Here is a 22,894-nt window from a genome sequence, read left to right as displayed (position 1 = left end):
TGTTTGAAATGGGATTTACATTGTATGGTGAAAAAAAAAAATATTCTGTTGTGAATTGCCACAGGCAAGGAATGAGACAGCCACCTCCGATTCATATGCAGCAGCAGCAGGCAGGGTCTACCCGCTCCATGGACAGAACCCTGGACAAACCCCGGGACAGATCCATGGAGAGACCCCGGGACAGACCCTATGAGAACCGCCCCATGGATAGGCGTGATAGATCACAGGAGAGACCGCGCAGCATGCCGCCGTCCAACACTACACCACTCAGGGGACAGGGCCCCCCTCCGGGTAGTCGAGAGATGGAGGCGAGGGTCGTGAAGCAAGGACATGGTTCGCCCATTAAAGCAGGCGGTGGACCTGAGACAGAAACCTCGTAAGACTTCTTTCTTATTTTGTCAATAATTGATTAAAATAGCATATGCAATTTAGCTAAAAGTTCTCTGTGGTAAAAAGTAAGCAACTGTTCTTAAAGACTGAGATTTCAAATTAGTTTTGATTTTGAAGGAAAAGTTCCCTGCAAAAAATTGCAGTATTTTAAACAAATTTTGTCTTGAAAACTGGGTACAAATATCAACTAAACGAAGTTTCCAAGTTGTTTTTCACAAGCCCACATGTAATAATGTACTTAATTTTCGTAGCATAAAAAACCCTGATAATTTTATAAATAGTCATGGAGTGAAGTTCACAAACTCATCCCTGAATGAATGCCCTCAATAATACTATTTCAACAATTGGGTGACTAGGTGATTGTTAATAGTGCATACCTTTGATTTCTGTTATCCCATCTAGGGTAAGAATATCGGCCATGGAGCAGCAGATTGCCAGCTTGGCTGGTATGGTACGCTCAGCCCTGAAGCCTGGGGAACAGCCACCAGGCTCCCCACAACATCAAGACAATCACACAAGGGGACCTGTCCCAAAACACAGTCCTGAACGTATGCCCCCTGCACAGGTAATTTTAAAAAACGTACTCGGGTTTAACTTGTCATCAGGACCAGTTTAACTGGATTAGTGGAAAAGCTTTGTACATGTACCTAGTTAAACCCAAATCTAACTCAGTTGGAATCTGTTTCACTACACACCTAGCTTTTTCACTAGTTCATTTATATTAGATAGTGGTGCTTATGTTATTATTTTGTTAATTATTATTATCTAGTGATGAAATCAAAGCATCCTCAGATGTGATTAGCATTGTAACATATAGGCCTGAAGACACCCATGGAGAGAAGATGATGAAGAAATGTCAGTTTAAGATGAGGGAGGAAAACCCCAACTGGGGGAAACAACTACAATCAGGTAGGGACTGGAAGCCCAATCCACATGCAAGGCTCTGGTCTGGGGTTCAAACCAGTGTTCACATAGGTGAAACAGGCAGGAAAGAAACCACCAAGTCAAACTGAATACCTGAACCCCTTTCAACACTGTAATAACTATCTGGACCACTCTGTGGTAGATTTGGCCCAAGATGTTCTCTTTCCTCCCACCCTACACCTTTGCCAGCCACCCTAGCATCAAGAACAAATTATTCATCAGGTTTTGTGTTGTTTATTGCAGGCCATGAACCGTAGTAAGAATGAACTGACTGGAGTGAATGAAGAGGTCATCCGAGCCACTCAGAATCAGCGGAACTATGCCTCAGTAGACAGTCTCCGTGGTAAGCCTGCCCTCGTTTATTGCATTCTTATCATTTTTGTAAATGATGTAACAAGCCCAAAACAGTCCCCCTCACTTAGGTCTATTGTAATAGGGAGGTTTCGCACATGAACAGATACGCATAAGCATCAATTAGCTCTCTGTAACCTTACATGTAGCAAGTAGGATATCAGTGTCGTCTGCACGTATAGCGAGTAGCGTATGCTGTCATAATGATGACAGATCCGTCGCACTAACCAGATCCGTTCCCATGCGAAACCTCCCTACGGAAGAGCTATCGTTGGTTGAGAGTCGTGCACAGTGCGGATATGCATACATGTTTCCATCAACATCAAAGATGACGGCCATTAGCCTTTTTGAGAAATGGCAGACACTACAGGAGTGCACTGTTCGGTTAAGGTGTCATATAGACAGATATACCCAAACGTTTACATTGTCATAGTGTTGCACACACTATATCTCAGAATGGCTTATTGCAAGGGGTCTGTGTGGTCACTATAGAGTGATCTGTTTTAGCTCTGTATTATTCATGTTATTGTTCTTTTTTTTTTATAGAATTTAATCATTAATTTTAAATAAACTCATTTCTTTTGATAATTATTCAACCCTAATAACAGAAAACTTCATAAATACCAATAGTGCCTGGCAGGTTTCAAGCCCAGGAATCAGACTCAAGTCCACTTTGAGAGTCACAATTTCTGTGACTGGGACTCAACTCGGATTCGGCTATCATGATACTGATTTGTCACTGGCGGATATTAAATTTACATGCCCCCCGCCCCCACCCACCCATAGGTGTGCAACTATGCTAACCACCTTGCTGGCAATCTTTCCATGTTTCATTAGATTCTACTGACAGCACCTCCGTTACACCACAGCCGATGGCGGCACTGAATGCCAGGGAGCTACGAGACACCACACTGCGTCTTAAACACTCCGTCAAGGACGTCAGAGATCAACTCAAGCAGATACGCAAACTTCAACTAAACATGGTAAGCACATTAAGTTGAATGTCATTCTAAAATGACCCCACTTTTAAGACAATTACACTGGCTCCCTTTAGCCCAATGAATCAAGTTCCGCACACTGGTCCTTACCTACAGATCATTAAAGATACTGGACACTATTGGTAATTGTCAAAGACCAGTCTTCTCACTTTGTGTATCTCAACATATGCATGAAAATATCAAACATGCGAAAATTTGAGCTCAATTGGTCGTCGAAGTTGCGAGAGAATAATGAAAGAAAATACACTGTTGTCACACAAAGTTGTGGCTTTCAGATGTGTGATTAATCTAATTTTGAGGTCTCAAAATCAAATTCTTGGAAAATTACTTCTTTTTCATAAAATACGTTACATTTACTTCAGAGGGAGCCGTTTCTGACAATGTTTTATACTATCAACCTCTCTCCATTACTCTTTACCAAGTAAGCTTTTATGCTGGCACTTACTTTGAGTAATTACCAATAGTGTCTACTGCCTTTAAATCACAGTGCTCCAGATTATCTCTCTTCACTTTTTGAAATCCATAACTGCACATACTCCCTTCAAAGCTATGATGCCATCTCTCTTGTGGTGAACAAGTCACCCAAACTAGCTGGTGAGAGACCTTTTTCTACTGCTGCCTCTTGCCTATGGAATTGACTTCCTGCCCCCATCAAACACGCTCAAACTGTTATGTCCTTCAAAAAAGGTCTCAAGTCCTGTGTGTCAGCACTGAATAATCTGTATTTTCACGCGCTCTGTTAAAGGGTCTATGTACCTTTTCCTAACACAAAACACAATGTCCACAGATTTACATTAAACTTACACAGTTTGAAGATTATGATAGTAGAAAGCTTCCCTTGAAATTTTACTTACTGAGGTGCTGTAGTTTTTGAGAAATGAGTAAAAAAAATTATTTTTGTCTCAGTTTTAGCATGTAAAAACGTATTAACCAGTTATGCTATGGTTATGGTATAATATCATAACTGGTTAATGGGATTTTACATGCTTAAATAACTTTCGTCCTCCTGAGACGAAAACTATTTTGTGACTTGTTTCATTCATTTCTCAAAAACTACACAACCTCAGTTAGTAATATTTGAAGGGAAGCTTTCCACAATCATTATCTTCAAACTCTGTAAGTTTAAAGTAAATCTGTGGCCATTTTGAAAAAGTAAAATTTATAATTCTTTATCCCCAATGCAAAACATATATTTTTTTAAATAATGCGTCTGTAGGTGCAGGATATGAATGTAGCTTTCCGAGCTACCAACCGCAAGGTGCAGTTGGCCTTAGAGGTGACACCAGCGGGTAATGAGCACCCAGTACGCTCACTCCGCACCAGGACACAACAAGACTACGTCAGATATCAAATCAATCGGGACAACCTGGATAAAGACATACGGTACTTTCAATGTTTTCATATTTTATTTTTTGTCCATTCTTCTTTTAAAGGCACTGGACACGTTTGGTAACTGTCAAAGACCAGTATTCTCACTTGGTGTATCCCAACATTTGCATAAATTAACTAATCTGTGTACATTTTGACTCAATTGGTCATCGAAGTTGGAAGAGAATAATGGAGAAGAAAAAAAACACCCTTGTTGGACAAATTTGTGTGCTTTCAGATGCTTAATTTAAGGTGTGTTTAAGTATTGTAAATGTCATATAATCCAGCCTTTTGGGGGCTGCGGGATATGGTGCAAGATTAATTGATTGATTGATTGAATGTGATTTTAGCAATAAACCAATTAATAATACAAAAAATTAAAATGACTGCTGTTTTTCAGGGACCTTGAGTCGTCCGTTGAAGAAATGCGCGATGATGTCGTCAATAAACACTGCCATATCAATCTAGCTGAAGTGGATGCGTTGGCTCAAAGCATCGGTAACAGCAGCAAGCACATCGCACAACAAAGAGGTTTGGATAGTATTCTATTTAAATGCCACAGGTGGTGATGTTCTCGTGTCTATGTTTTGTAGCCTAAATGCCATGTCACACTAGGCAATTTACAGGCAAGGACGGGGAGATCTGGAGACAACTCTGCCGTGACATCTTTGATTGAGGGCACCACTCATAATAGGAGCTTCTGCAATAAGATGGAATAAGCAGCCATGGCTTTTCCCATGCACACTGTGTGGTCACTTGCCGGGTTTGATTTACATTTTATACACCCACTATGAGTCAAATGGTTCTGGTCATTCATTAAATATTGGTCCAATCTAGGTATCGGTCTTCTAAGTGTATCACCATGCAGGCTGCTTATCATCTTGCCTTGCTCTCTACCAACCGCTACATATCAGCTTGCGATCAGCTTCCAACACCATACGCCTTGCTGAACACTCAACCATCAGAACACTCTCATCTGCTCACAACTGGGCTTTCATCTATGTTGCTCCCCAAATGTGGAACAACCTCCCAGTGTGTGTTAGAAACTGTCTTTGCAGACTTAGAGAGATCTCTTAAATCTGTATCAAACGTTATATGCTGTAGTATAGTTCCATTGGTTTGCTCACTTTATAGCGCTTTGATCTTGTCAAAAGGGGATTTATAAATGCTCTGTTGTATATATGTCAAATCTAATTTGACTTGGCTTACCTCGGCTTCCTTTACCCCGGTAAGAATGTTTATTTCTCTCGTCTTTGTCGCAGTTGCTTTCCCTGTGTTGGCTGACAAGATGAAAGCTGTCATGCAAGGAGAGATGGAGGTTGTCGTCAAGGAGGAAAAGTAAGAAATAGTTGATCAATACTATTTGTGTATTGTTATTATATATGTATTTATAAATTTATTTAGGTAATGAAACAAAGGATGCCTCATAAATGGCAAAGAAATGTTGATGCTGCTCCATTTCTTTGGAAAAGTCTTCCTGTGCATATTCAGCATATGCTGTACACCGTTTTTAAAGGCAGTGGACACTATTGGTAATCGTCAAAGGCTACTCTTCACAGTTGGTGTATCTCAACATATGCATAAAATAACAAACCTGTGAAAATTTGAGCTCAATCGGTTGTCGAAGTTGCGAGATAATAATGAAAGAAAAAAACACCCTTGTCACACGAAGTTGTGTGCTTTCAGATGCTTGATTTCGGACCTCAAATTCTATTTCTGAGGGGATAAATTAAATACGTAGATAATTACTTCTTTCCCAAAAACTACGTCACTTCAGAGGGAGTCATTTTTCAAAAGGTTTAATACTATCAACTTCTCCCCATTACTCTTAATCAAGAAAGGTTTTATGATAATAATTATTTCAAGTAATTACCAATAAAGTCCACAGCCTTTAATAAGGCTCTGCTCAAATTCAATTGAATCCAGGGCCTGTTTTCAGTAGCCACTGGTCTCTATTTACATAATTATACAAATAGTTTGAAGAAACGTCTAACTGAATGTTGGTTAAAAACAATTTTCCATATAGTTTCATCAAGGATGAGCCAGGCAAGCTTGATGACTACATGAAACGCTGCAAGAAAGTTACCGGCACCCTTTGCACACTGAAGAGGTACATAATGTATGTTAGATTATTGTCCCAAATGCAGCACTTACATTGTATGTTCTGTGCTAAAGTAGGGCTTTCGCTGCAAGTTTTCAAAATAAAAACAACAACTTTTAAGACATGAAGATGGTGGTATCACTTTTAAGGCCGAGTCACACTGCAGCGAGAACGATAACGATCACGACGCACAGAGGACGATTTGTGTTGGTTGAATTGCTCCACACAGAATACGCACATGCTCATTCAGCCAATGGAACGCGGTCTCTTTGCGTCGTTATCGTTATCGGCCCTGTTATCGCTGCAGTGGGACCGGGCCTTAAGGGTAACTTATTACATTAAATAAAATTGCATCAGCTTTCGAAGCATTAACAACTTCTCCAAATGCATGTAGCTGTTGCTACAAAAGCGCATGCATATTTTTAATGTTATTAGTTAGACTTAAAGTGCTGCCACTACATTCCTTGTTTTGTCAGACGGCTCTCTCTTTCATTTTCTACATGCTGGTGTTAATTTACCCATATCATCGATACATTTGTCACCAAAGCAAAAAGTACTCAAGTTCTTCATGAAGATTGCACCAATGTTTTGACACCCTTTTCTTCCTCCCCCAATATTTTTTTCCAGACTTGCGTCAGTCCAAGAGCATCGTACTCCAGTTGTGCCTGTCTTTGAGCAAACCTCAGAACCGGTCAACCGTGAAAGGTTGATGGAAACCATTCAAAGCATTTCACCAAATCACTCTGAACGTGTCAAGAACTTACAGGTGAGTTTCAATTTACCACTAAGTGGGTAATGAAATGTGAACGCATGGAGTGAGAAGACCAAATAACCCCTTAATTGCTATGAAAGTGGCCATAATGTAGGGCAGGTCGTATGCGTGTATAAACGCTTACATCAATGAAGCACTCAGCGTCCCTGATTTGATCATATAGAATATAATACCTATGGGTTTAATTTCTATAGCACACACACATAAGTCATTACCAGGTTAATTAAACATTTTGAATGTTTTTGATTTTTTTTCTACAGGCTGCAGATGCATCCCGACAGCGCAAACAGCGCAGGACGGCTCAGGAGTTGCATCGCTTCCAGATGGATCTCGGCAAGGGGCGTCAGACCCTCAAAAAGACCCAGAATGTCGACAGGATCAACCAGAAGAGAAGAGCTGCTCTCCGGGAGCTCTTCAAGAGTGAAGAGCATGATGCTATGACCCCGATCCTGACCCCGGAGAAGATGGCGAAACAACAGGCAACCGTAACGAAGAAGAAGCTTCCCCCTCCACCACCTCCGAAGAGGACCCACTTCTCCCAGCGAGTGGTCACAACCCACTCACCAACCTCTCCAAGTACTCCAGGTGCAATTTTGAGCCCGAGCCCAGCGGTTGTGGTCACCTCGCCAGCGGAGAGTGACAGGGCACCGGCGATCCCACCCAAGCCTGTCCTGTCGCCGTCCAACAACAGCCAACAGGTGGAGTCTAGTTCTGCACGTTCTACCCCTGAACTTAGTTTGTGCATGATTAGCTCAGTTAGTGTGAATTCAGAGTGCCGTTCAAGTCCCAAACAGGTCCCTGCGTGTGCCATGTCCCCCTCCGTATCAAAGAGTGAACCCCTGCTTGCCGCCTCCAAGAATGTTAAACCTAGCATGATTAATTCTCAAAGAGAGGCCTTGACCTTGAAAGAGGTCAGGGGTTCATCCGTAGGTCAAGCTGCCATGCCAGTTCATGGTACTATCATGACCTGTCAGAGCAGACCCATGGGGTCGCCTGGAGGTCAGACGGGGTTTACCTCTCCCAAAAGTAGCGTGACTTCTCCACGTGGGGTTGTAACCCCCGAGGGTGGGGTCATGCTCTCACATGGGGCAGTGATGATTGCTAAGAGTGGGTCCGCTACATCTCCTGGTCTGGCGACTACCCCTCAGCGTCAAGCACCTGTTCGGCTTCTTAGTTCAAGTTCCCAATCAAGCCCAACAAAGACCAACTCTCCAACCTCGCCGCAAACTAAACTGTCCAGCATCCCTGTTTTCAGGAAGCCCCAGAATTCCCAGCCATTGCCACAATCTCCACAAAAAAACACAAACTGCATTCCACAAAAAAACACAATCAGCATTCCAAAACCAGCTGGATTCAGACAACCTTCAAAGACTCAAACCTTACCCGCGCAATTCCATGCACAACCAATAAAGAGGCGATCCAGCGTCCCGTCCATCTATGATATTACGCCCCCACCCAAACCTCCCAGGGGGCGTATTGATTCACCCGTTGAGCCAATCGATGTACCCCCCAAGTCCGCATTCCGCCCCTTTCCCATATCAGGTTGGATGGAGACGAGTTTAGATGATGTACCTCCGAGAAAAAAGTCCGGGAACAACATTGACAGACAAAGGAGGCACACCGTCACACTTCCTCAGCATCAGAAGCGAAATGGATGGGTACCGCCACCTGTTGCAGAGAAACCTCCCGCCCTCTATCAGAAGAGCCAGCCAGCCCCTCAGAAGAGCCAGCCAGCCCCTCAGAAGAGCCAGCCAGCCCCTCAGAAGAGCCAGCCAGCCCCTCAGAAGAGCCAGCCAGCCCCTCAGAAGATCCAGCCAGCCCCTCAGAAGAGCCAGCCAGCCCCTCAGACTAAACATGTTACTTCTCCACAAAGAATCTTAGTGGAAAGGACATTGGAGACCACTGAAACAACTGTTACAACAGTCAAAAAGGGTGCCCTGAATAAATCTTCGTCTGGGTTAGACTGTCAGTCTGAATCAGAGAAAAACACAACATTGCATCGACAGAATTCAGATCCAGGTGCTCGCCCACAAATAACCATTGTTGACAAGAAAGGTGCACTGAAGATCCAACAACTCAAGGAGCAGTACGCCAAGCTACGCAGACTCCAGGAAGAGCAGAAGAAGACCGAGGACGATCAGACATCAGAGACAAACCCAAGAGAGTTGACAAAGACTCCAGAACCTCATGCCGATAGCAATGGAAAAGAAGACGCATCAACTGACTCACCATCCAAGACTCCAACGCCAACGGAAGTAGAGGTGGATGTCTCCTACAGCCAAGGAGAAGCCTCCAAAGCAGATGACCAAGATGAGGTGACGCCCCTACTCTCCTCCAATTCTCACCCCCGTTTTTTAGCCACTCAAGCTTCTCCTCCTCACGCCAAACACCTTGCATTCATTTCAACTGCTACCCCGTCTGTCTACCAAAGGCATAGATTTAAGAAAATGTTCAGCATCTGAATGCCCTCTCTCTCTCTCCACATTAAGCATTTGAGCCAAATCACTGCAGCAGTAGTTTTTGAGAAACGGTTGAAATGTAGCTGCTCACAAAAAACACCACAAATGTGCATAGACGAGGGTTTCATTTGATGTCAGGTAGCACTACACTGCATAACCAAATTAAGCAAAACAATCCTAACTAAAAACTAATTTACATTCGGCATATGTTGCCATTTTTAAACATGCTACTTTCTAATTGCAAAAAAAAAAAAAAATGGCTGATCACACTTAACTTTTGTTTAGTGTTTTTCAGTTTTCTATTGCACTGTTTTGAAAAAAAAGAAGAGGAAAACAGCTGATCAGCTGAAAAGTTGCATGCCTGCATTTTGGATGGCAGGTTTAAAAACTTAAAACAACAAAAGTAAGTTGTGTGTGACAATGTTTCTTCACAACTTGTGTCAAAGCTATCGGAAGAAACCCCACATGTTTGTGTTTTTTATTGAGCTGCTAACAGTAACCATGCTTGTTGGGTATGAGGTATTTTCATATTCCAAGTTGTACCTTGGTCCACCTTGTGCTTAAAGTTTGCTCTAATAATTTTAACACTCTCATAAATTATTAATTTACCTTTCTGCTAAATTTTCTCCCCCCCCCCCCCCGAAAAAAAGGAACAATAAGTCATAAAACTTAAATAGGAATTGTACCACCTGTCAAAATATGATAGAGTTATGCCATACTTTTATTCAAAAGTGTTCTAAAATGTTCTTGTAGCAAACCACCAGCGTGCTCAAATGAATGGCCTGTACGATTTCAGATCTGTTGTAATTTTCTTGGACTAAATGACAAAATAAATTCAGATATACCCGATTCAAAAGGCTGCACAAAAAAAATTTTCATACTGACCGTTTGGTCAAATGAAACGATCTTCTGCAGAAGATTCTTATTTGTTCCTTTTTTACTGAAAGTAATCGGCTTAACAGCTCAAATGGGCTTTTTAAGTGTCTCCTTCCCACTGTGGTATTCACGATGAAACTGAAAACTGCTCTTTTACTTTTTAAATATTCTATCCAAATTATTTCTAGCTTTTTCCTTCTTGTTACATTAACAATGATCAGGCCTGGGGTGCGTTTCACTGATAGCTGTAAACACAATCACTCTCTAAGGGTATTTGAAGAACTTCAAAATGTAACTTGATTTTGTTCAGCCTTATACTGATCTGTCTTAAAGCCATTATACACTTTCGGGTAAACAGTATTGTCCAAGTCCCACACTTCGTGTATCACAACTTATATATAAAATAACAATCCTGTGGAAATTTAGGCTCAATCGGACATCGGAGTCGGGAGAAAATAACGGGAAAACCCACTCCAGTTTTCGCGCGTTTCACCGTGTCATGACATGTGTTTATAACAAATCCGTAATTCTCGTTAACGAGAATTTATATTGTTTTACCGTTTTCTCAAAAAGTAAAGCATTTCATGGACTAATATTTCAAGAGAAGTCTTTCACCATTACCTTCTGTAAACCCTGTAAATTATTTGTAAATCTGTGAACTTTTTTTTTTTTTTCTGTACCGAAAGGGTCCAATGGCTTTAAGCAATCAGTACTTCCCCGATTTCTGTGAGAAAAACCACAGGCAAATCCCTCAGGTGGGACTCGAACTAATGACATTTTGCACTGCTAGAGCAGATGTCTAACCACCAGACCAAAGAGCTTTTAAGACAATAAACATTTCTGACATTTCAAACAGTTGTAAAATTTTCATTCCGAAATATTGAAATTGCTTGCGTAAAATGTCAATAAAGTTATTTACTATTGATACCCTAGGTCTGTTCATAATCCGCACTGGCCTTTTTTAATTCAGATGAAACAACGTTAAAGTGAGTAACAAACAAACCGAAACTCCTCTCTCAGGAAAATGTAATTGTCGTCTTCTGCACTGTCTTTTTTTTTTCTTTTTCTTTTTTCACTTGCCCTGTATTTCGTTTTGCTTTCACTGTAAAATATTGTCAGTTTGTGAATCAGTCTACTTGTAATTTTGCCTTTTATTTTATTTGCTTGGAAAAATTGTACTGCATTGGAATAGACAATGTGACCTATGTTTACATTCAAACCGCCCTATGTTGAAAAAACACTGTACATGTCATGTTTCGCCGGGCACTGAGTTGCGTAGTCATGGTAAGATTGCATACACTTTCTAGCTGGCTGCCAAAACACAAAGGTTTTTGCCCGGCGGTATGCGCGCGAATCATGTTATGATTTTCGTGCGACGTCAGAGGTCACATCGTCTATAAAAAGATCAAATAAGAGATGTCATTTAAAACTCAGTTTTTTACTTGTATGGTGTTAAATTTTTGTTAGCATGAAAAAAATAGAAATCAATCAAGTTGTTGATAATTAGCTGCACAGTTTTCTGTACCTAAATTGCGACTGAGCTGTAACTTGTCAAGTTTACACAAAGCACAAATTTTTTTAATTTGGGAAGACAAATTATTTTCCCTCTTTACTTAGTCAGGGTAGTTAGGGTCAATTAGCATAGCTTGGTATCAGTTTTGTGTTGCAAAGCTTTCAAAACCGACTGTCGTATCATATCACAAGTCTATAAATGTAATGTTATGTAATCATAAATAAAGTATGATCATAACCAACATTCTTTTTTGAACGACTGCTCTCTATTTCGCTGTCAATTTCGCCGTTTATATTTTGTTTTCAATGTTGCTGCCAATTGTCTAGTATTACATGGTTATTTTGCTGATTAAGGGTCAAGGTGGCATTTATTTACGATAATGTGTTTTTCTTGTGTAGAAGCGCAACGTGGAAATGTAAGACAAGTTTTGGTTATGTTTTGTACCTGTAACATATGCATGCTCAATACTTCATGCGTTATTTATCCGTTTTGAAATGCATGCATTTTTGCGTGGTTTATTGCCTGCTTCCTTTTTCTCTCGCTACGTTGTGATTGCATGAAATTATAAGTGTCGTGAATTAAACTTACAATGTTTTTCTTCTGTGTGACTTAAAAACATTAACATCTCATGTTTTTCCATTTTCATCAAGCTTTCCTTGTAAATTACCATACTCTATTAAAGATTGATGAATATTCACTACGTAATTTGACTCAATTACCATATATTAAAATAAGCCCGATTACCATATCTTGCACCTGATTCCATCGTGATGATTCATGATTTGATATAGCACTATTACTAAGTAATTTCTACGCCTCACTTCCTAATATCTGTTTTTCTCTTCCTAGTAAGATGCATCACTCTTTTATTAAAAAAATAGGAGGTCCTTTTTTTCACCCAGGGGTTTCCTGATTAGGGACTGTTGGTATACTAGTTGTGAGAAAAGGGTTCCAAGCCGGGTAGTAGTTGATTGGAATCTTGGTATAAGATTATCCCAATCTGGGTTTCAGATGATCCTAATGTGGGTATCTGATTACCCAAATCTGGGTTTCAGGTTATCCCAATCTGGGTACCAGTTTATCCTAATCGGGGGCCAATTTCATAGAGCTGCTTAAGCAAAAAGTTTGCTTAATCTCGAAAATAGCTCACTTATTTTACACATGCTACTGGCCGAAATTTCATGCCACATACATTGCTTGTGACTGATATTTAGCTGTTGTTTACTTAGCGTAACAATCGAGTGGAGCCTTGGCCGGTAATCTGGTTTTACTAAGCAATGTTTTTTTTTACTTATGCAAAATTTTATGCTTAAGCAGCTCTATGAAATTAGGCCCAGGAGACAACAGCTATATAGACAACAATGTTCACCACTTAACGATTGCTAATAGTTAGACTTAGTGCACAAAATAAATCGTAGAAATGCTTCACTCCGTGCTGCTTTAACAGACATATACTCACTGCCTTCCTTGACCCTAATTTACCTAACTTTCTTGGCTTTCTCCAGAAATGTTTATTATCTGTAGGAGATTTAATATTTAAACATTTAAATCATTCAGTATAACATCAACAATGATCAGTATACAGCCATTCTGTGGATGTTGCTTGTTGAGTCAAGAGACTTACTAAGCAGAAACACTGGGACACTAACCCAACCCAGATACACTTCAGGATGCTTAAAAGGCTATAATTAGCTTGGCAAACTTCTCTTTTTTCTTTCATGTGATTTTCCCTGTGTTATTGTGGTTGATAAGTAAATTGAAGACAAATTTACCATGTGAATGAATTATCATATTTGAATATTTATAAATACACCCAAACATAACTAGTAATACCAAGCAACCTAATTGTTTGCCCAAACCAATTCTGAAAAGGAACTATGAATTATTCAAAATGACTGCATTTACAACTCATTTGATTTGTCAAGTAGTAACTTCAAATTTCCATGAGTGGATTATTCATGAGTAAAAATGAACCATGAAATATTCAACACTGCTTCCCTTAAAACTCTTTTGATTTGTCAAGAAAAAATTTCCATAACTACATATTCATGATTGTATTATCATATGATTTTGCCTGCAGGTATCGAGCTACACAAAGCAAACCGTAGTGTACAGAGTCGGCCCCAAACCCTACCAGTCTAATTCCCTTGAACGTGGTGGAAACATAGCCACGAGAGAAATCATTGCTGACAGGTGAGTCTTAGGAAATAGCACCCTCTGTTGAAAAGGGGCACTCGGAAATAATCATAGAAAGAGAACATGGAAAATGCCCAGTTGTCGTTAGACTAGTACCTGTTGTTATTAAACTGGTACTCGCTTTTTCCTGTTCTGAACCAAAAATGCCATCAAACTGCTGACTAGTGCTGCCTTGGTTCATCCCAAGTGAATAGTATTTCTGGAGTGATGATGCCCTCTTGTGATCTAAGGGTCGTACATGTACGGTTTATGACTCTATGGTACATCAAATTTATCATGTATGATAATGTTGGTTTTGGAATACATAAAAGAGATCTACATGTACGAACTTGACACAGACAGAGTTCAAAAGAAAAACAAATTAACATTTTTCTTTTAGATGACTTCAATCCAATGCTGTCTTGTCAGCATTTCTCTCTCTGAACCCCTTCTCAAGGTTGATTAATAAGTTGATATGTGTTTGATCTATAGAATTCATGAAAACTTGTGTGTTATCAAGAACTGTCTTACTATTGTCTTCCTGACGTTTTTATAACTACAACATTCTCTCAATTAAAAATATTTTCCTGATTGTTACTTTTAACTTTTTCTCTTTTATTTCTTTTGATCCTTTCCCATAATCACCTACAAATAATGTTGCTTTCTAAACTCTTCCTGTTTAATTCTCTCAGAGCTTGAAAACTTGCCGGTTCGCCAGCCAGATAAAAACAAAACTGTCTCACTTTGTACGTTCCTCTGTCGCTGTTTTTGAAAAATGCTGTGCTGACTGTTGGCTAGTCTAGTCTTCTGATCTTAACCTTTGACCTTAATCTGGGTTGTTTTAAACCCATGATTCTAACATTTTAAAACAAAAGTTTAAGTTTGTCCTTTTTTTGTGTTGCCAAATTGACAATTTGCACTAACAGAGCCGCCAACTCTCCTTGATTCTGCAGAAAGCTCCCTGAAAATAAACCACTTATTCCATGGTTTGGGCCCAATTTCATAGCTCTGCTAAGCAAAAAAATGTGCTTAGCATGAAACTTCTCCCTTGATAAAAACAGGATTACCAACCAATTTTCCATGTGATTTTTAGGATAAGCAAACAACAGCTGAAGACCAGTACAAGCAACATGAAACAAATGGAAATTTTGATGGTAATCCCGTTTTTATCAAAGATGAAATTTCATGCTAAGCAAAATTTGTGCTTAGCAGCTCTATGAAATTGGGCCCTGATGAACAAATTGGACACTCTCCCTGATTGTATGGAAACTCCCCCCCCCCCCCATTATGTTGTAATGCAATTCTAAATATCTCCCTGATTTGATGTTCTCAATCCCCTGATTGAGTGGTGCAAATGTTGACAGCTCTGCACTAAATGTGAATATATTTGAACTGACTAAAAAAATATCAAAAATAACAATTTTCTGCACTAAATGTTAATATAATTATTTGAATTGACTCAAAAAAATATCAAAAATAACAATTTGAAATTCTGAGAGTTTTTTTTTATATGTGTTTCATGTATCAATTAGTTCAAAAAGGTGGATATTTTGTTTTACTGGTTTGAAACAAATACTTTTTAAAAGATTTTTAAAGTTGTATGGGGTGTTTCTGCTTGCTTACTATGGGTTTCTGTGGCTTTTCTGTGTTAACTTTGTGCGTTTCTGAGTTTAAAAACTGTATGACATGTTCAAGTTATGTTGTTAATGCTTTCTTTTTCAAGAAGGTGATTGCATGAAATAAGCTTACCCTTTTACAAGTTATTGGTTGGAGTTAATTGGTGTTATGTTTTTTTTTAGTTTTTTATTTAGAAGTTACAAATTTCAAAATATGACACTTCAGGTTTTGTCAAGGGATTCATTTTTTTTGTATACTTAAGAAATTAGAATTAGCTGTTGCAAACAACTTACCAACCAAAAGGACATATGGTACAAATGAAAGAGAGAAAAAAAAAGGAAAGACTCTGGTAGGGTTGAAACATCAGGCCATTTAACTATTTGTTTGCATTTTTAAATACTTGTTTTCAACTGTCGAGTCCAATTGTTCTCTAACCCGAAATACTGATGCATGTGGTGATAAAATTTAAGTGAAAGTTGTCTCAGCACTCCGTCTTGACTTTGCTTGACACCGTGTGTTTTCCCTTTGTTTATCTTAAATTGTTAAGATTTGCTACAGTTTTGCATGATCTAAAATGCCTGTGATTGCTCACTGCTCTCCCCTCCGTTTCTCACCCCGTTTTCCCCCTCCCTCCAATAGCATCCCCGTCACCAATGGTATGGTCCACCAGCCAGTCTTCTCCCAGCTCAAATTGCATGAGATGGCTCCCCGGAACTTTGCAACCAAGGCCAAGGCGGGGGTGGTGACTTCCCCTCAGCCTGTGAATGGGAACAGCACGGAGGAAAAATCCAACTTAAACAAGAACACAGTCCATCCCAATGGAAACCATAATACAGTCGCCAACGGGAAAAACAACACAACTATCGATCATGCAAAAAGAGACAGCCCCAAACAAGTGATAACCAATGGAGGTGGTAAGAAACCAGTTAGTAATGGCGACAACAAGAGCCCAGAGGGACCAGAGAAAGAGGTTGTGACGACAACTGAGAAGGAGGTTGTCCAGAAATTAAACGCTGTGAACGGAAAACACAACGGAAAGCCAGAGTTGAAGACTGTCTACACTAAAAGGCTTGAAGAGACTTTTATCTTCTAGAAGTCTTCTGTTCAAAAGCTTACACTTTGTGGCGATTGCATGGTTCCCTGTCTACACAATGGGATTTATACATCTAAATCTCATCTCACTGATAGGAATCAGACTCATGTTCTTTTGTGCCTTGCTGGCACTGGACACCTTTGGTAATTGTCAAAGACCAGTATTCCCACTTGGTGTATGTCGACTCAATTTGTCCTTAAAGTTGCAAGAGAATGAAGGGGAAAAAACCTCACTTGTTGCTCAAACAGCTCTCCATTTCTCGTTACCAAGTAAGTTTTCTTGCTAACGGTTATTTTGAGTAATTACCAGTAATGACTGGTACCTTTAATGCAAATTATAGACCTTTCTTTTGTGGATGACACTGTCAACCTGCAGTTGGCAAAAGTGAGGGCTGCCAGCCTTCACTGCGAACAATATAATGTACAATCTACAAACAATCTATATCCAGGCCCTAAAAGCTGTTTTTAAGAGAATTCTTAATCCATATATCAAACTCTTTAAATATCATTAAATTACTCTCTAAAATTTGTAAACTCCCTGTCAAAGTTTAGAACAGGACTCTTAAAGGTTTGCATATTTTAAGGTAACCCTAACTTCTGAATGAAAACAATCAATAGAACCTATGCAAGATGAATATGTAATGTTATTATATACAAAAATAAGCACTGATTCTGATAGTTAATTTCATTCAAACTTTGCCTTGTTTATCATTGTTGTCTCCCTAAAAGTTGTAAATCCTTTTTTTTATCAAAACTATTCTTATACACTTCTTTATTTGTTCACAGACATGATGAACAAATTATGTAAATTATGTACATAGCTGCATGAATATTCAAATTGAATAACCATTATGCAAACACTGTCTCTCTGTAATAACTTGATATCTTTAACTATTTAAAAACTATAACTTATAACTGTCAAAGTTTTTAATTGTGACAAGTGAAGTATTGGAATCAACTAGAACTGTAAGGCCGTGTCCGAGTGAGCGGCTAAGGCTATGGCTAGACTTCTGCATCATCATGCATTAAAGTATAGGACGTCCTTAGCAACACCCTTAGCAACAGCTCTAGCCGTAGCTGTAGATAAAAATTCGGATACGACTAAGCTCGAGTCCATGATTATGATTGTTTTAATGGCCCCAAGGCTGTGTCAGAAGTGTCGGCTTTGGCTGTTGCTAAGGGTGTTACTAAGGCAGCCTATCATTCAACACATGCTAACTTGGTGATCTAGTCGAAGTCACTAGTTCAGAAATAAGTTGCTCTAAATTGTCTTGAGGGGAGTTGAGCAGCTATGAAAGGAGAGTGAAGGTCAAAATTTTGAATAAAAACAATCTGATCTATAGAGCTTATTCTTCTCTCCATAACTGGAACAGCAGAAAGGGGGGAACACTATTTTTCTACAGAAAATAATGCATAATTTACAGAACTCGTTAACCCTGACACAACAAAGTTTGTATTTTGAACGTTCGGTTTAGGGGAACGCCAATAAGAAAAGCCGAATTTAATATTTCCTCTAACACAAAACTAATCTGCGCAGCAGTTTATGGCAAAATGAAAAGTTTAAAGTGTACATTATTTTGGCAGAAGATGCTTTTAATTAGCAATACCTTCATATATTTATTGCTGGCTGTTGGCCTAAGATATATTTTATACAAACCTTAAAAAAGGGAAAACTTGAATACCGGTAATTCTTGGTGAGTTTTAATTGTCGTTTAATTTGTACATAGATATTAAAGTGTGTGTAAGTTAATGGTGATAGAAATTTAAGTATCTGACTGATTACTGGTGAGTGTTGAGTAGAAATTGTGTGTATCGATTTCGCTTCAGTAGTTTGGGTTGTTAGGAGTTTTGAAAATGGCGTTTTCGGCTTGACCCTTGCAGCTTTCGATCATAGGTGATGGTTGCTTTTATTTATTCTGAGTAAATTAAGACGAGGCTTAATTTTTTATTTTGTTTACGGAAAAATAAGATGAGAATATATCAAGCTTTGCTCATTTTGTGGTCGGCTTTTTTTTTTCTCTGAGCAAAAGTGGGTTGAAAGGCTCAAGACAATCAAATTATTTTAACAGCGCCCTCTATTGAGCTGTAGTTACCTAATGACAGCTTTTACACATTGAATTCATCATTATTGTAGATTTTTGTTTTCACAAATCACATTTTTTTGTACAATACAGTCTACAACAACTTCTTTACATGAGGAAACATCCAGTTTTATACTCCTTTAAGTATAAGCTACAGATGAAGTGCACCCTGATTGTAAAAAGTGAAATTATATATACATTTACTCAGTTTGATCCCTAATAATAAATTGTCAGTAGTAAGTTTTCCAAAGCCTGGTGGCGGTAGCAATAATTGTACGTAATGCTGAATGGAAACAAATGTTTAAAGTGGACACATAAATTGTGTTGATGATGTTTTCTGATTGATTTTGGTGCCTTGTATATTGCAAAGTATTTGTGAAATTTAAACCACAATAGTTGATAAAGTTTCAGGTTGGGGTTTTCTGATTATATCTACTTTTTAAACAAGTTTAAAAAAAACGAATTTCATTTAGAACCTTAAACTTTGAATTAAAAAAGATCAGTACAAATGAAGTAAAGCTAATTGTCATGACTTGCTTGCTCTACTCAACTTCTACCACCATTTTAAGCCCCTTGTGGTTTTGATTTTAAATAATAATGGTAAAGCGTAGCCCAGGTGTTCATCAAAGTCTAGCCCAAGTGTTTATCAAAGCCTAGGCAAATGCTTATCAAAGCCTTCCCCCAAGTGTTTATCAAAGGCTAAGCCCAAGTGCTTATCAAAGCCTAGCCCAAGTGCTTATCAAAGCCTAGCCAAGTGCTTATCAAAGCCTAGCCCAAGTGCTTATCAAAGCCTAGCCAAGTGCTTATCAAAGCATAGCCCAAGTGCTTATCAAAGCCTAGCCCAAGTAATTATCAAAGTGTTTATCAAAGCCAAGCACAAGTGTTTCTCAGAGTCGAACCCAATTGGTTCAATTTTTTTCTCTGAGCAAAAGTGGTTCAATTGGTTCAATTTGACTTGCCACGTTCTAATAAATAATTCTTGAACCCAAATCCATTTTTATGCAACAGGGACTTATCTCCACAGTACATATGGATACCTTTCTTTTAGAAAGGGTTTGACCACCAAGTTTGCAAACAATGGTATAATAACTATTGCCATTTTCATTTCATTGTGCCTTCAAAGTTTTAGCAAACAAATAAACACAACAATCTTCCAAACTTGCGATACCTCTTTATTGAAACACATTTTTGGCTACCTAAAAAAAGCTGAAATTCTGTACATAGTATAAATAAAGTAATGTTGATTTTTTTGTATAGATAAGTCTGAGCAGACAGCAGTGTTTTAGTTTTCTAAATGATTGATAACTGATTGATAACTGATTGTAGAGATTAAATGTTTTCAGCTGACCTCCATTTCTTGTGAGTTTCATTATGTTTTATAATTACCTTTTATTGTATGTTAAGGGCCTATATGATTTTGAAAAGTAAATTTAACGTTTCATAGATTGCCATCGAAATTCAACTCTGATTCACAATACACACGTTTGAAAAAGGTTTCATAGTACAGTTGGATTCGAACCCATAACCCTCTGATTGCAAATCCTACAATCTAACCACTAGCCTAATGGACAACATTGCTGTTGATTAAAGGGAAGGTACACTTTTGGTAATTGTCAAAGACCAGTCCTCTCACTTGATGTATCTCAACATGTGCATAGAATAACAAACCTGTGGAAATTTGAGCTCAATTGGTAATCAGAGTTGGGAGAAAATGAAAAGAAAAAACACCCTTTTTGGACGAATTTGTGTGCTTTCAGATAGGAAAGAAGACTTCTAGCTAGATGTCTTTTATTATTTTAGTGAGAAATTACCTCTATTTCAAAATCTATGCTACCGTTTCTCACAATGTTTTATACTATCAACAGCTCTCCAATGCTCATTACCAAGTCGGTTTTTAAGTTAATATTTGTTTTGAGTAATTACCAAGATGTACCTTCCCTTTCAGACAGTCCATCATCTGAAACATTTTTACTTCATGCTGTTTATTTTGATTGCCTGCTTGATGATGAAAACAAATGTTTGTTGTTCGTAAAGGAAACGTAAATTATTTAGTAAAATCTTTACTCTCATATAATTGTGAGACCAGAACTGTCAAAAAGAACGAATCCACTTTATATTCATAATATTCTGCAGCGCGGACAATATTTATCTTTCTTTGTTATTTTTGTGTTGCTTTGGGAGAGATTTTGAACTAAAAACAAGTATTTTGACATTTCGCATTTTCGGTTTTTTTCACATACAATTATGTACATTTTGTTTTTGTTCTTGAACTACCCGGCCACTGTTAAATTATGTTTCTTTTCCAATGCTTACGAGACAAAAGTTTGTTCTTGGCATTGAGAAAGGTACACTTCTTCTTTTATGCAAAACTGTAATTCTAAACCTGTCAAGAACACAAGTGTCGCAAGGGATTATGACCCCCCAGTGTGTATTTCCCCTACTTCTAGAACTACAAGGCTCCCCTGTAACACCCTTTTAAGTTCCAGAGTGTCCCGCCACCCCCCCCCCCCTCCATAGGCTAGGGGCCTACAGTAATTAATTAACATGGGCTGAAGGAAGTTGTGTCAGAAGAGGGTGCTTCAAACTAATCGTAGGATCTTTTCGAATCCTTGGCTTTGGATTGCTGCTCCCGAATCCTCCCGGTTCTGGTTTCCGTCCTCTCGTTTGAAGCCCTGAGAGCGCGTACGCGAAGCACACGCAACCGTCAAAACAACCGCGGGGCCAAGCTAGCCTGAGCAGAATCTGGAGCCCAAGCCGTGTATTCGAAAATGGGCTCAGCTCTATGGGACAGAACCTCCTATCACACCAGTTCTGTTTTATCTAATTGATTATTGAATGCAAGTCAAATCACGTGTTTTACCCATTGCTTTGACATTAATATAGAACGATCAAAATATTAATGGGGTTATTTAATCCGCCTATAAGTGTAACTTAAGAGTGGTGCGATCAGCAAATAAAGAGAAGTTAGTTTACTTTGCTGTCCTTTGTTGGAAGTACTTTTTTTTAAGAGATAGTGTTGTCTTTGAACCATGCTCAAAAATGCGAAGAAATATCCCCTTCCGAAAAGTTCTTCCCATACTTTAACACGCAATGTTTCTCTTGAACAGAATTGCCCTCAAAAAAGAGTTCCCAAGATTCCAAAGCACACAATGAGAACATGGGTTTACACCATGCCTCATATCGAGCACAGAACGTTCCCTGATATACAAATATTGACTGCTTCGAGTGCTATGGTTAAAACTATGACTCCCGAGGTGATCCACGGAGCGTTCTATTTTCCCGAGGCGAAGCCGAGGGAAAATAGAACGCTCCGGGGATCACCGAGGGAGTCATAGTTTTTAACCATTGCACGAGTAAAAGCAGTCAATATTTGTTTTATAACACCCCAAACATTTCTAAAACCTGTATTATTATTATTAAGTTACAGACCTGAATGCTACAATCCACGGACGACGCGAACACAGATTGCAAACACTTTTACCTACTGTGTTGCATGTAGTGTCGGACAATCCGAAATGGTTACAGACTATTAATTTATCATCCTCGTACACGCAACGGACGTCTGGGTACTGCACGCCGTGTGCTAGTCTGTCGGACTAGCGCACGGCGCCATGTGCTAGTCTTCGGACTAGCGCATGGCAAACCGACGCTCTATCACACGGCCGTCGTCTAGCAAAACTAAGACATGTCATGGGACGCGCTCTAAACCAATGAGCAGGCACAATACTTGCAAGGGGTGTTATAATACACACTAGTACCCCACAAGATACTGCAAAATAAAGTGTTATACAACCTTGGTTGGCAAAAACTCGGGCTGTGACGTTGCAAAAGAAAGCTCTTTACGACGAGCACTTTTGCGGGGTCAATGTCATCGTTGTTATAATACATATTGCAAATTGGCGGGAAAAGGCAGGTGAATCTTCAACAATTCCCGCGTAAAGATTATTGGCATGAGCCCGTGTACAAAATGCATTAGGAACCCGAGGTCACGGGCACAAGAGATTTCCAGAACACAAACACCAAACAAAAGGGTCGGGATTAATTACGTCTACAAAAGGAAATAACTCTATGCAACCATCATTAACAGATTAATTCATCTGCAAATACAGAATTTCAAAGTGGAAATTAGGCCATTCATGGTGTTTTGAAATGTATTTTGTAAATGATTTAGTGCTAG

The 22,894-nt window shown here is 39.1% G+C and overlaps 1 protein-coding gene across 1 annotated transcript in view; it reads left to right on the top strand.

Moving 5' to 3' along the window:
- The window catches only part of LOC139948609 (uncharacterized), a 99,821-nt gene extending 79,757 nt beyond the window's left edge, over positions 1-20,064 (top strand). Inside the window, 12 exon segments of the mRNA XM_071946798.1 lie at positions 65-376; positions 793-955; positions 1,558-1,657; positions 2,503-2,648; positions 3,880-4,046; positions 4,432-4,562; positions 5,294-5,369; positions 6,058-6,141; positions 6,760-6,898; positions 7,165-9,219; positions 13,833-13,945; positions 16,184-20,064. Coding sequence (XP_071802899.1) covers positions 65-376; positions 793-955; positions 1,558-1,657; positions 2,503-2,648; positions 3,880-4,046; positions 4,432-4,562; positions 5,294-5,369; positions 6,058-6,141; positions 6,760-6,898; positions 7,165-9,219; positions 13,833-13,945; positions 16,184-16,637 — 3,940 coding nt within the window. The 3' untranslated portion in view covers positions 16,638-20,064.
- Positions 20,065-22,894: the final 2,830 nt, after the last annotated feature.

This window comes from Asterias amurensis, chromosome 16, assembly GCF_032118995.1.
Source record: "Asterias amurensis chromosome 16, ASM3211899v1".
NCBI classification, from domain to species: Eukaryota; Metazoa; Echinodermata; class Asteroidea; order Forcipulatida; family Asteriidae; genus Asterias; species Asterias amurensis.
Note: the sequence above shows the minus strand (reverse complement) of the source record. Positions and strands in the feature narration are given on the sequence as shown.